At 44.7% G+C, this 14,689-nt stretch overlaps 1 protein-coding gene across 1 annotated transcript in view; it reads right to left on the bottom strand.

Moving 5' to 3' along the window:
* Positions 1–14,689, bottom strand: part of LOC120058622 (metabotropic glutamate receptor 4-like) — a 241,552-nt gene that overhangs the window by 16,149 nt on the left and 210,714 nt on the right. Inside the window, exons 7-8 of the mRNA XM_039007381.1 lie at positions 13,579–13,715; positions 11,310–12,245 (exon numbers count right to left, since the gene is read on the bottom strand). Of these exons, the coding sequence (XP_038863309.1) occupies positions 11,310–12,245; positions 13,579–13,715 (1,073 nt within the window). The remainder of the gene's footprint in view (positions 1–11,309; positions 12,246–13,578; positions 13,716–14,689) is intronic.

Genomic DNA, 14,689 nt, shown 5'->3' with positions numbered 1-14,689 from the left:
ACACTACTTTTCTTCTCTCACAGCCTCTTGACATCCAGGGGAAGGTCTATGAAGTGCACGTATACTCTTACGTATCATGCCCATTTATAGGCAGGAAGAAGAACAGAGCCTCGATTTCAGACTTTCCACTTCCTGGTCAGGAAGTTTGTGCCAAATGAGTTCTGTTTGACTCACAGATATAATTCAAACGGTTTTAGAAACTAGAGAGTGTTTTCTATCCAATAGTAATAATAATATGCATATTGTACGAGCAAGAATTGAGTACGAGGCCATTTAAAATGGGCACCTTTTATCTGGCTACTCAATACTCCTCCTGCAGCCCAAACAGGTTAAAGCTGGGACCGAGAGACTGAAAAACAGCTTCTATCTCAAGGCAATCAGACTGTTAAATAGCCATCACTAGCCGGCTACCACCCGGTTACTCAACCCTGCACTGTAGAAGCTGCTGCACTATGTACATAGACATGGAATCACTGGTCACTTTAATAATGGAACACTAGTCACTTTAATAATGTTTACATACAGCTTTACTCATTTCATACGTATATGTTTCATATGTTCAACATGTCCCTGATTGAGTCTGTAATACCAACATGTTTCAAGCAGACCACCATAGTCCCTGTGCCCAAGAACACAAAGGCAACCTGCCAAAATGACTACAGACCCGTAGCACTCACGTCCGTAGCCATGAAGTGCTTTAAAAGGTTGGTAATGGCTCACATCAACACCATTATCCCAGAAACCCTAGACCCACTCCAATTTGCATACCGCCCAAACAGATCCACAGATGATGCAATCTCTATTGCACTCCACACTGCCCTTTCCCACCTGGACAAAAGGAACACCTATGTGAGAATGCTATTCATTGACTACAGCTCAGCGTTCAACACCATAGTACCCTCAAAGCTCATCACTAAGCTAAGGATCCTGGGACTAAACACCTCCCTCTGCAACTGGATCCTGGACTTCCTGACGGGCTGCCCCCAGGTGGTGAGGGTAGGTAGCAACACATCTGCCACGCTGATCCTCAACACTGGAGCTCCCCAGGGGTGCGTGCTCAGTCCCCTCCTGTACTCCCTGTTCACCCACGACTGCATGGCCAGGCACGACACCAACACCATCATTAAGTTTGCAGATGACAGTGGTCGGCCTGATCACTGACAATGACGAGACAGCCTATAGGGAGGAGGTCAGAGACCTGGCCGGGTGGTGCCAGAATAACAACCTAACCCTCAATGTAACCAAAACTAAGGAGATGATTGTGGACTACAGGAAAAGGAGGACCGAGCTTGCCACCATTCTCATCAACGGGGCTGTAGTGGAGCAGGTTGAGAGCTTCAAGTTCCTTGGTGTCCACATCAGCAACAAACTAGAATGGTCCAAACACACCAAGACAGTCGGGAAAAGGGCACGACAAAGCCTATTCCCCCTCAGGAAACTAAAAAGATTTGGCATGGGTCCTGAGATCCTCAAAAGGTTCTACAGCTGCAACATCGAGAGCATCCTGACTGGTTGCATCACTGCCTGGTACGGCAATTGCTCGGCCTCTGACCGCAAGGCACTACAGAGGGTAGTGCGTCCGGCCCAGTACATCACTGGGGCTAAGCTGCCTGCCATCCAGGACCTCTACACCAGGCGGTGTCAGAGGAAGGCCCTAAAAATTGTCAAAGACCCCAGCCACCCCAGCCAAGTCTAGGACAAAAAGGCTTCTAAACAGTTTTTACCCCCAAGCCATGAGACTCCTGAACAGGTATTCAAATGGCTACCCGGACTTTTTGCATCAGCCTGACTAACCGGTGTCTGTATGTAGCCTCGCTACTTTCATAGCCTAGCTACTGTATATAGCCTGTCATTTTACTGTTGTTTTATTTATTTTCTTACCTGTTGTTCACCTAATACCTTTTTTGCACTATTGGTTAAAGCCTGTAAGTAAGCATTTCACTGTACGATTTACACCTGTTGTATTCGGCACACGTGACAAACTTTGATTTGATTTGATTTATATTCTGTATTCTACTGTATTTTTGTCATTGCCATTCTGACATTTCTCATCCTAATATTTATATATTTCTCAATTCCATTCCTTTAGATTTGTGTGTATTGTTGTGAATTGTTAGATGCTACTGCACTGTTGGAGCTAGGAACACAAGCATTTCGCTACACACGCAATAGCATCTGCTAAATATGTGTATTTCACTGTCGTAACGTGACTCTCATTAATGTGATGACTGTTATTTATCGAATCAACTAACTATGTTTAATTGTTACCCGATTAAATGAATAATGTAACTCATTAGGAATTTGGGGCACCACAGAAGAAGTTGTTTGCAGAGTTACGATCTCCCAAATTAAACGCTAAAGATATGTTATATATCGATAACAGCCATTTATTAATCATTATCTCATATCAGTCTCATTCTGAACGTCGTATACTTCTTGAATCTGCACAAACCCGAGTCTTACTCATCATCCCATACCACACAAATTGATTTGATTATTTATTTACTAACAAACTAAATGATAACACAGGATACACACACACACGGTATAGGTTATTGATTAAAAACGTAATACCATGGAAACAGGTCCCTAGCGGACTAACACAATATGACACTTGTTACAAAAGATGGAGAGAAAGAGAGACAACACCTGGATACATTTGGGACACTACGCTCACAGTAATCCTAATACCTTTTCCCGAACTTCCGCCCATTTGGGTAAGAAGTAATGCATGTATTTACGTGTTGAAGGTCTTCCTTCGTCGTGCTGTCTTGACAAATAAATAGGCCTATACAGGCCCGCTTCAAACATGGAAAATTATTTTACCCGCTCATGAGTTCAGCAACACATTGTGATATGGCACAATACGCTTCTGTGAATCAAATTCAACCAACGTAATCAATTAAACAATGCCAGCCTACCATAAATTAGTTTCCAATACATACAGTTCATTTACACTAATTAAAATCAATAGGCTACCAAGAAAGGCTACCTTCTGTTATGGTTTATCTATTTCTATGATAAAACATATCAATATGTAGCTATATCCAGGGGAGTAATTTGGATTCTTGCACTCGAATTACATAGAATTCTGCTTATATTACGCGATACCATAATAAACACAAAAAAAATCTATTGACCAAGAAGTGACAGGTTCAATGGCACAAAATCTTGCTGCGCTCTATCAGCACCATGCTACAGAGCCCTACACACTAAAGCAAGATTTTGATAAACAACCCACTAGATTGAAACAATCTTACCTTTTCAAAAGCTTCCTTCATGCACTGTGAAACTTCCTGAGAAATCTATCATTACATTCTCTCCGAAATATTCTTGAAGATCCCCCTCAAAGGCTTGATGGATTAGTTGAGCATTCCTCAGGTGTAGCATGCTTCTTCTGTGCTGACTGAACACAAGTGGAAAATGAGTTCTCGCATGTAGCTGTGGAAGCCGCAAAAGTCAATCCAGTAAGCACGGTCAGCAATCTCTGCATGATATCAAGTGGGGTCCTCATTGGAGCCAGAGCAGGTGATTTCAGTCTGCAAAAACTGTCAAGTGAATCTAAGCTCTGCTTCCACCAAATTTGTTTTGCTTAGATCCAGCTGGGTCAAGGGGCACACAGAGCCTCTGCCAGTTGGCTGTTACGTTCTCTGAATCATTCTGACATTTCACCAATGACCTCATCCAACGTGCTGAAGAATAGACTTTTACTCAGTATCTTCTCCTCTGTCCTGCTGGCCTACTGTCCACCACGTATGGCTGGAGATTTTTACTTACATAACGTCATCGTTTGCTTGGAGCTGGTGGTGCGTCAGTGCCACTGGCACCGCACTGTGCCCAAATGGCTTCGAACTAGCTGTCACACCTCAGCTTCTTGACACACTCCAATGCACTGAGGAACACTTTGACTACAGTGTAAAGATCTGTTGCTTTTGCCTGGAGTAAGTTGTTTGGAGGATCGAGAAGACTGAGGATTCTTTGTACCATGGTGGCTGCATTCGATGTCAGAGAGGAACTTAAAAATTCTGTAACAACTTTTAACAATCACTGACACAGTAGCCAGGTGTCCGGTTCACCTTTGATCCAGTAGCCTTTTCAAGGTTTATCCAGTGTACAGGGCAGCCACTGTTGGTTTCTTTAAGAACTTGTAGAGTGAGTCACAGATATTAATGTCCTCCAGCGCATTCTCAAATGACATTGCGTGAGCGACCACTAAGTGAAGCTGGTGGTTGAAACAGTGAACATATTGCACTTCTGTTTACTTTGTCATGCAATATTTTCTACATGTCCCCCTTTTTACCTGACACGGCACTAGCAAAGTCATAACATTGACTAAGTATATTTTTTGTGCTTAGGCCAACCTTTGTTAGCTTGGTAAGAACGAGTTTTGAAAGTGATAAAAAATCACCATATTTGGAGTTGCCATTGGCAGCAACCGCTCACGCACGTTATTGTTTTCATCCAGGTAACGAGTGACAACGGATATATTTTAAGATCAAGTAGGATTCTTGGTCCCATCTACCTTCAGTGTGTACCAAGATTCTCAGATTTCTTTAACTATTTCCTCAGTGACAATATCACTCATGAGCGCTATGATTTCATTTAGAATATAATGTGACATGTATATAGCATTGTGGGGTATGGTGCTAAACACCTCCCTTGTCTTTTCGTAGAGTATATTCCATCATAGACAAAGTCCACTGCCCCCCTCAGTGGTTGCTGGTTTGAAACAAGGAACCCAATAATGTCCACAATCTCCAACAAATACATGCAATTTCTTGCCAGCTGCCCATCATTAACAAGTGTTGACACCAATGTTCCCATAGCACTTAGAACTAGTTTTTCTTACCACAGTGCAGTGCATTTCAAATGCTCTTCGCTTGATGCGTGCCTAGCAAATCCTTTAGTACTATCAATAGCATGCTTCCAGTTAGAATACCCAGCTTGGGTGAAGGCCTTGTCTGCATTGGTATTGAACCCAACACAGAACTTTCGACATGGGAAACAAAATGTTGCATCTGCAGCAACCAAGTATTCCAGCTACTCTCTTCCTATGAACCAGTTGCTATTAAATTAACGTTTTTGGACAGAAAACCTGTGGCTAGGGTAAGATTCTAGGCTAACCTGGGCTGGCTCCTCTGTTCCAAGCTCATCAGGAACAGTCAAAGGTGGAGGCGGCTGTGAAGCCATTATGGTGGCGCTTGTGGAAGGGTGGGTAGGCTCTGCACACGGAGCTAGCTGGAGCTCGGGAGCACTACCGCTGTTGGGCTTGGTGGTAGCCACAGTGGTTTGATGCTGATACTGCTGCTACTGCTCATCACTCCTTCTCCTTTGTTTCTGATATCCTTCGTGGCAGATTAGCTGGTTAGAGCTAGCTAAATAAGCTAAGGCTAATAACACTAACACTTTTTACAGCTCTAGCTAAGAGTGAAGCATATTACATGGTAAGTCTAAACCAAAATCTAATATTACAGGTGTAGGCGTATTGTGAGATGAGAAAGCGTTTATTCGCGCTTTTCATGGAAATCCAAAGGATTCATTTCTGACCGCCCAGTGGCTTTCCATTGCCCCCCTGCTGCAACCTGGTCTCAGAGCATTTCGTATTATTCTGTATGTAAATCCAAGGCGCTGTCATGATCGTCGTATGAGTGAGACCAAGGTGCAGCGTGCATAGAGTTCCACATAATTTTAATAAAGAGAAACTCACTAAACAAAACAACAAAAGCACAAACAAAACGTGACGCTACTGGAGTGCACAAAGGCAACTTACAGCTGCCTCTTATTGGGAACCATACCAGGACACCATAGAAATGCAATACACCTAGATGACCCACCCTAGTCACTATCACACCCAAACCAACACAGAGAAAAACAGCTTACTATGGTCAGGGCGTGATAGGTGCTGCATTTAGTATGATATGTTGCATTTCATATGGTATGTATTAATTGGAAAATGTCCATATTCATACAATATGTTATGAATTTGCAAAATGTACAATATGTTTTTGCCTTAACTGCATTATGTAACTTTTTAGACGACTCAACCAAGTTCACATAGAAATATTGAGTTATACTGTAGGTCATTCTCACCGAAAGCAAGCCTAAGAAGCGGTAGATCTGTTCTATGTGCACTATTTCTATGCTTCCCATTCTTATTAAGTTTAGTTTTTGCATCTATTACCTTACGTTTTGTACACCAGCCTCAACAGCTGAAAATACAATATTTTTGGTTATGGAAAATATATTTCACAGTGGTTTAGATGGTACAAAGAATTACGTACACAATGACTGATTGTTTTGTGACATCAACTGAAATTAGGTGAACAACTAGAATATTAGCAACCATGAAATTCCGGAAAGATTTCTGCATATTGCATCGTTAAGTTACTTTATATCTTATGTACTGTCACGTTCCTGACCTGTTTTCTGTTAGTTTTTTTATGTGTTAGTTGGTCAGGACGTGAGTTTGGGTGGGCAGTCTATGTTTTCTGTTTCTATGTTGGTTTAAAGGGGTGACCTGATATGGCTCTCAATTAGAGGCAGGTGGTTTTCATTTCCTCTGATTGAGAGTCATATTAAGGTAGGTGTTTTCACACTGTTTGTTGTGGGTGGTTGTCTCCTGTGTCTGTGTTTGTCGCGCCACACGGGACTGTCTCGGTTTGTTTGTACGTTCGTTCTTTTATGTAGTCAGTTTTCCTGTTCATGCGTTCTTCGTGTTTCATGTAAGTTCGTCGTCCAGGTCTGTCTACGTCGTTTATTGTTTTGTAGTTTGTGAAAGTGTTTTCGTGTTTTTCCGTTTTGTAAATAAATATTATGTCGAATTCAAACGCTGCATTTTGGTTCAATCCTTGCTCCTCCTCTTCGGATGAAAAGGAGGAGGAAAGCCGTTATAGAACCACCCACCAATCCAGAACCAAGCAGCATAAGTTCGAGCAGTGGAACACGAAACAGGAATGGACATGGGAGGACGTATTAAACGGCAAGGGTTGCTACACATGGGAGGAGATCCTGGCTGGAAGGGATCGCCTCCCATGGGAACAGCTGGAGGCACTGAGGAGAGCAGAGGTAACCGGAAAAGGGAACCGGAGATATGAAGGTACGCGGCTAGCGAGGAAGCCCGAGAAGAAACCCCAAAAATTTCTTGGGGGGGGGCTAAGAGGTAGTGGGCCAAGGGCAGGTAGGAGACCTGCGCCCACTTCCCAGGCTAACCGTGGAGAGCGGGAGTACGGGCAGACACCGTGTTACGCAGTAGAGCGCACGGTGTCTCCTGTACGTGTGCATAGCCCGGTGCGGGTTATTCCACCTCCCCGCACTGGTAGGGCTAGATTGAGCGTTGAGCCGGATGTCATGAAGCCGGCCCTACATATCTGGCCACCAGTACGTCTCCTCGGGCCGGCTTACATGGCACCAGCCTTACGCATGGTGTCCCCGGTTCGCCTACATAGGCCGGTGCGGGTTATTCCACCTCCCCGCACTGGTCGGGCGACGGGGAGCATTCAACCAGGTAAGGTTGGGCAGGCTCAATGCTCAAGTGAGCCAGTACGCCTGCACGGTCCGGTATTTCCGGCGCCACCTTCCCGCACCAGTCCAGTACCACCAGTGCCTACACCACGCACCAGGCTTCCAGTGCGTTTTCAGAGCCCTGTTCCTCCTCCACGCACTCTTCCTATGGTGCGTGTCTCCAGCTCAGTGCTTCCAGTTCCGGCACCACGCACTAAGCCTCCTGTGCGTCTCCAGAGCCCTGTACGCACTGTTCCTTCTCCCCGTACTCGTCCTGATGTGCGTGCCCTCAGCCCGGTGCCACCAGTGCCGGTACCACGCACCAGGCTTATAGTACGTTTTGAGAGTCCAGTGTGCCCTGTCCCTGCTCCCCGCACTAGCCTTGAAGTGCGTGTCTCCGGTCCGGTGCCTCCAATTCCGGCACCACGCACCAGGCCTACAGTGCGTCTCATCCGGCCAGAGCCATCCGTCTCACCAGCGCCATCTGAGCCATCCGTCTCCCCAGCGCCATCTGAGCCATCCGTCTCCCCAGCGCCGTCTGAGCCATCCGTCTCCCCAGTGCCGTCTGAGCCATCCGTCTGCCCAGTGCCGTCTGAGCCATCCGTCTGTCCCGAGCCATTAGAGCCGCCCGTCTGTCCCGAGCCGTTAGAGCCATTTGTCAGTCAGGATCTGCCAGAGCCGCCAACCAGACAGGATCTGCCAGAGCCGCCAACCAGACAGGATCTGCCAGAGCCGCCAACCAGATAGGATCTGCCAGAGCCGCCAACCAGACTGGATCTGCCAGAGCCGCCAACCAGACAGGATCTGCCAGAGCCGCCAACCAGACAGGATCTGCCAGAGCCGCCAGCCAGCCATGAGCGTCCAGAGCCGTCAGCCAGCCAGGAGCGGCCAGAGCCGCCAGCCAGCCAGGAGCGGCCAGAGCCGCCAGCCAGCCAGGAGCGGCCAGAGCCGTCAGCCAGCCATGAGCGGCCAGAGCCGTCAGCCAGCCATGAGCGTCCAGAGCCGTCAGCCAGCCATGAGCGTCCAGAGCCGTCAGCCAGCCATGAGCGTCCAGAGCCGTCAGCCAGCCATGAGCGTCCAGAGCCGTCAGCCAGCCATGAGCGTCCAGAGCCGTCAGCCAGTCATGAGCGTCCAGAGCCGTCAGCCAGTCATGAGCTGCCCCTCAGCCCAGAGCGGCCATTAATCCAGAACTGCCCCTCAGTCCAGAGCTGTCTCTCTGTCCGGAGCTGCCTTTCAGTCCGGAGTTGCCCCTCTATCCTGAGCTACCTCTCTATCCTGACCTACCTCTCTGTCTTGAGCTATCTCTCTATCCCGGTGCTGCCCCTTGTCACGGTGCTGCCTCTTATCGTAAGGTTACCATTAAAAGTAAGTGGGTGGAATAGGAGGGTGGTCAGTCGTAGGGGGAAACGTAAGCTGGGATTGACTATGGTGGGGTGGGGACCTCGCCCAGAGCCTGAGCCACCACCGTGGTCAGATGCTCACCCAGACCCTCCCCTAAACTTTGTGCTGGTGCGCCCGGAGTTCGCACCTTAAGGGGGGGGTTATGTCACGTTCCTGACCTGTTTTCTGTTAGTTTTTTTATGTGTTAGTTGGTCAGGACGTGAGTTTGGGTGGGCAGTCTATGTTTTCTGTTTCTATGTTGGTTTAAAGGGGTGACCTGATATGGCTCTCAATTAGAGGCAGGTGGTTTTCATTTCCTCTGATTGAGAGTCATATTAAGGTAGGTGTTTTCACACTGTTTGTTGTGGGTGGTTGTCTCCTGTGTCTGTGTTTGTCGCGCCACACGGGACTGTCTCGGTTTGTTTGTACGTTCGTTCTTTTATGTAGTCAGTTTTCCTGTTCATGCGTTCTTCGTGTTTCATGTAAGTTCGTCGTCCAGGTCTGTCTACGTCGTTTATTGTTTTGTAGTTTGTGAAAGTGTTTTCGTGTTTTTCCGTTTTGTAAATAAATATTATGTCGAATTCAAACGCTGCATTTTGGTTCAATCCTTGCTCCTCCTCTTCGGATGAAGAGGAGGAGGAAAGCCGTTACATGTACCAATTGCAAAATATCATCATTTTAATGTTCTGGATTTACGTTTACTATGTTATGTCTAGTCTTAGATCAGGCTGCCTACACACAGCAACACAGTGCAGTGGAGATACAGATTTTTTTGGGCGCCAACCTGTCACTCAATCGTTTTAACTTTTTAGCTATTTTTATATAGGGACATGAAACTAAAACTGAGGGGGCTAAAGTGATCATTTAAACATCTAACATAAATAATTAGATGCATAAGTAATTCAATCCATCAAGTTTAATATTCATACAGTACAATCAACATTGAACATTTTACAGAGAACCATAGAGATGATATTTCTCTAAATAAAGGTTTTGAAAATCAAGTTAAATCATGTTTTACTATTTTGTCAATTTGAACTGCAAAAATGTTTTCAAATGAATCTGTAATAGAAGGTTAATCAAAATGATCACTACTGTGCACTAGTAGTGACACATTTAGTGCTGTGGTAAGGAATTCCTTACCACCGCACTAAATTTGTCACTACTGCAACATAGTGAGAAAGTTGCAATCAAGGGAGAACCATGTACAGTAGTGTTCATTTTGATTAGCCTTCTATTACAGGTTATTTTAGATTTTTTTTTTTGCAGTTCAAATTGTCAAAATAGTAAAACATTATTTATATTTCAAATATGCAATACAAACAAAGTGTGTGTAGTATATACTGTACACTTATGTCTACCTGACATATGTTGGAAGATGTGTGCTGAAAGTTTGGGAGAAATAGTTTTTACCCCTGTATAGCTTGGTGATTCAGTCACTTAAAGTGTTTCTGTAAGAAACATGACAAACCATATCTAACAGTTGTCCAACGTAGCCGATATTTCAAAGCTGCCCTTTTCAGAAACAAATGCACGTCATTTTATTTGTTAACTTGTTTTTGATGGCTGATCCATCCACATCAGAAAATACAACGTTCCAAATCAAATGACAAGCCACTGTCCGAAGATTACAGTAGAAAGACAATGCCACAGACAGTGCATTTCTACCCAATAAGGCACTTGTTATCAAAAGCTGTGATTTTCATTGCATGTGTTGTGCTGAGCGTCTGTCATTTATTTCGTTGCACATCAGAGTGTACTGATTGACTGACTACTTGGCATTCCCCTATCACTAAAGTATGAAGCAAAATCAAACACATTCGAGGAAACACAATTAAAGAAAGCAAATCCAAACAAACTTGGGTGAAATGAATTATCCGCACAAGTCAGCACTCAATGCCCGGTAATCCCCTGAGTGGAACAGAAAGCAACACATCTTATCACATGATGAATAGCTGAGGCATCCACGCACATATTAGACTGACGTTATACAACAAGAGCAATTTGAGTGAGTCATTTTTCTCACATTAAACTGCAGGAGCAAAGCGTACTTCCAAATGGAAAAACTGTCAGACAATCCTTGGCTCACACGTGAATGTGATATCCTTGGCTCACACGTGAATTTAATTGTCTTGTCCTCGTGGTGCTTACTACTTACACGCTAGTTTTGCGGAATCTTTGTGAGTTCATTCAGACAACGTTGGAAAATTCATGAAAACAGAAAATAGTATAAGTAATAGCTGTCAAGGATGACTAAATTCTTCCATACATCATTGTTTTAAAACCATTTTGAAGATATAAATTGAAATGTTCCTATCATAACATAAAAAAATTCAACAGCAAAACATATTTAAAATTACATTATTTTGAAAGAATAAGAGAATTTATAGCATGATTTAAAGAGTTAAATTGTCAAAGTAAACATTTACCTTTTCTGTTGACTGTGAAGTCCCGAAGAAGATGGGTATGAAGGCTAGCCACACGATACAGGTGGTGTACATGGTGAAGCCGATGGGCTTGGCCTCGTTGAAGGTCTCTGGCACCCCCCGGGTCTTGATGGCATACACCGTACAGGTGACCATGAGCAGCATGCTGAAGCCAAGCAGGCAGATCAGAGAAAGGTCTGAGATGTCACATTTGAGCACACCACGGGCCATGTCCGGGTTGGACGTGCGCTGGTCCTCATAGTCGATGACAGCCTGAGACGGGTCCACACCAAACCAGATACACACCCCCAGGAGCTGAACTGAGATCAGGCTGAAGGTGATGACCAGCTGGGAGGCCGGGGAGATGAACCTGGGGGTGCTCACTGACATCTTCCCCTGCTCAAAGATGCGATAGATACGGTTGGTCTTAGTGAGCAGCGCTGCATAGCTAATACTCATCCCCAGACCCAGGAAGATCCGTCGCAGGGAGCAGATGCCAACGTCAGGGGCAGCGATCATGAGGAAGGTGGTGGCGTAGCACAGGAAGATGCCCGTCAGCAGCACATAGCTGAGTTCGCGCCCTGACGCCTTAACGATGGGCGTGTCGTTGTAGCGGATGAAGGTGCCCACCACAAACATGGTGGCCATGATGCCCAGCACAGCGATGAGTACAGGGATGACAGCCCAGGGGGAACTCCACTCCAGCTTGACGATGGGGATGGCTTCACAGGCCGTGTGGTTCTCATTGGGCCGCAGGTCAAAGCGGCACATCTTACAACTGTAGGTGTCGGCCTGGTACTGGTAGCCATCACAGCGCTCACAGTGCCAACAGCAGGGGACACCTTTGACTGTTTTCTTCCTCTCCCCAGGACAACAGGGCTGGCTGCAGATAGACTGGGGTACCTGGAGTGTCCCACCAGGCCACCGCATCTCCTTAGTCTGGTGGAAAGAAGGTGAAGGACAGGAGGAGTTATCTATCTGTCTGTGACCGTTAAACAGTCATAAAAAGGGTACTTGATTAATGCATGTTTTCCATGAATAGGCATGATGAAATTTGGATAAACTTAGAGTAACATTTGCAGAAAAAAGTTTAGAGTATATAAGCATTAACACTGATCAGATTGTGTGGCCACAACTATCTTGTTTTTGTTGTTGCATATTAAAAAGGAATATTACATATGCACAATTAAAGTTGTTTTACCTTTATTTAACTAGGCAAGTCAGTTAAGAACTAATTCTTATTTTCAATGATGGCCTAGGAACAGTGGGTTTAACTGCCTTGTTCAGGGGCAGAACGACAGATTTTTATCTTCTCAGCTCGGGGATTCGATCTTGCAACCTTTCAGTTACTAGTCCGACGCTCTAACCACTAGGCTACCTGCCGCCCCAATTAAATGACCATTTATTGGATTAGAATGAATCTAAACACTCTCAACACCCAAAATACAAGGATGTTGGGATGAAAGACATCTGTTTTAAGGATGGTGAACACCATTTAACAAGACGACTACACCATTTTTCAATCACAAAGTCATTACTTTGAAAGATGTTATCTAAAGCATGGAATACAGCATTGTTCGTTAATTATAACTCCGCAGGAAACTACATATGTGTCCCCTTCTCAGCCACATAAGCCTTCTTTAAGAACAAGCAAATGCAGTAATATGCTGACATAATGTAATACCACATAGCAGTCTTGTCCTATTGCCCCTACTTCGTTTAGTACCATATGTTTCAGATGCCTGATGGTTACTTGAAATGGCCTGTGGTAGAATCAGAATCAGCAAAGTAAACAATCTCTGAATGACAACATGGTTGTTTACGTTTCCTGAATATGTCTTCCTCTTACCACTATTCCTGGGCCTGCATTCCAAAACAGCTATGGGGGAATATGACAATTGTAAAAATGGATTTGGTGTGCAACAGTAACCCCACAGCTGGCCCCTGATATCTACTGTCCTTTCGTGATATAGATAAGTCTCAGGTCCTGCATGACTTAACTTAGTTGATAAAGCAACCCAACTCAAGGCAAGGTGCTGGTCCAAGGACTGAGGCTATGTATACAGTAATGACAAATACATTTATATCATGGTTTAAAATGACATGTTTTTAGTCAGTGCATCTTTTTTTTCACCCAAAAATTATGTACTGTATTAACCTTCACAGACACTTCTAACTGTACACAGTATTTACTTAGATTCACATTACTGAAAACCTTGACGGGTGCCATGCAATAAACAAGTGGAAGTCATAGAGAGATAAATAACCATACATCTAAATGAAGCTGGTCTGCCCAGTGGCCGATGATCTTATACTCTGTGGTGTTGTGTTTCATCTGGTACTGGTAAATCTCATAGCGACCAGGGGCATCTCCGTTCACATTGAAGATCACTGGAGTGCCAGCAATTCCTGCAGAATAATTAAGAGGGACATTTTTGTTAATAAACCATATGTATTCAATTCAAATAATGTTTATTTCCTGAGAGTGAACTTCATGTTTGGTGACAGAATGCTACACACAAGGTACTTAACAACATAGAACACAAAAAGTACAGTATAAATGATTGGAAATCCATTGATTAGGCCGTAATCTATGGATTTCACATTACTGGAAATACAGATATGCATCTGTTGGTCCCAGATGCCTTAAAAAAAAGGTACGGGTATGGATCAGAAATCATTGCGACATGGGGACATTATCATGCTGAAACATAAGGTGATGGCTGCGGATGAATGGCACGACAATGGGCCTCAGGATATCGTCACGGTATCTCTGAGCATTCAAATTGCCATCAATAAAATGAAATTGTGTTCTTTGTCCGTAGCTTATGCCTGTCCATTTCATAACCATACCACCATGGGGCACTCTGTTCACAACGTTGACATCAGCAACCCGCTCGCCCATACAACGCCATACACGCTGTCTGACATCTGCCCAGTACAGTTGAAACAATGATTCATCCAGGAAGAACAAATTTCTCCAGCATGTCAGTGGCAATCGAAGGTGAGCATTTACCCACTGAAGATGATTACGATGCAGAACTGCAGTCAGGTCAAGACTCTGGTAAGGACTACGAGCACGCAGATGAGATTCCCTGACACAGTTTCTGAGACTTTGGGCAGAAATTATTCAGTTGTTCAAACCGACAGTTTCATCACTTGTCCGGGTGGCTAGTCTCAGACGATCCTGCAGGTGAAGTAGCCAGATGTGGAGGTACTGGGCTGACGTGGTTACACGTGGTCTGTGGTAAAAACTTGCATGCTCCTTCAACCTGAGACATCTGTGGCATTGTGTTGTGTGACAACTGCACATTTTAGAGTCCCCAGCACAAGGTGCACCTGTGTAATGATCGTGCTGTTTAATATATTTATATATACCCTAC

Source organism: Salvelinus namaycush, chromosome 14 (genome assembly GCF_016432855.1).
Source record: "Salvelinus namaycush isolate Seneca chromosome 14, SaNama_1.0, whole genome shotgun sequence".
NCBI classification, from domain to species: domain Eukaryota; kingdom Metazoa; phylum Chordata; class Actinopteri; order Salmoniformes; family Salmonidae; genus Salvelinus; species Salvelinus namaycush.
Note: the sequence above shows the minus strand (reverse complement) of the source record. Positions and strands in the feature narration are given on the sequence as shown.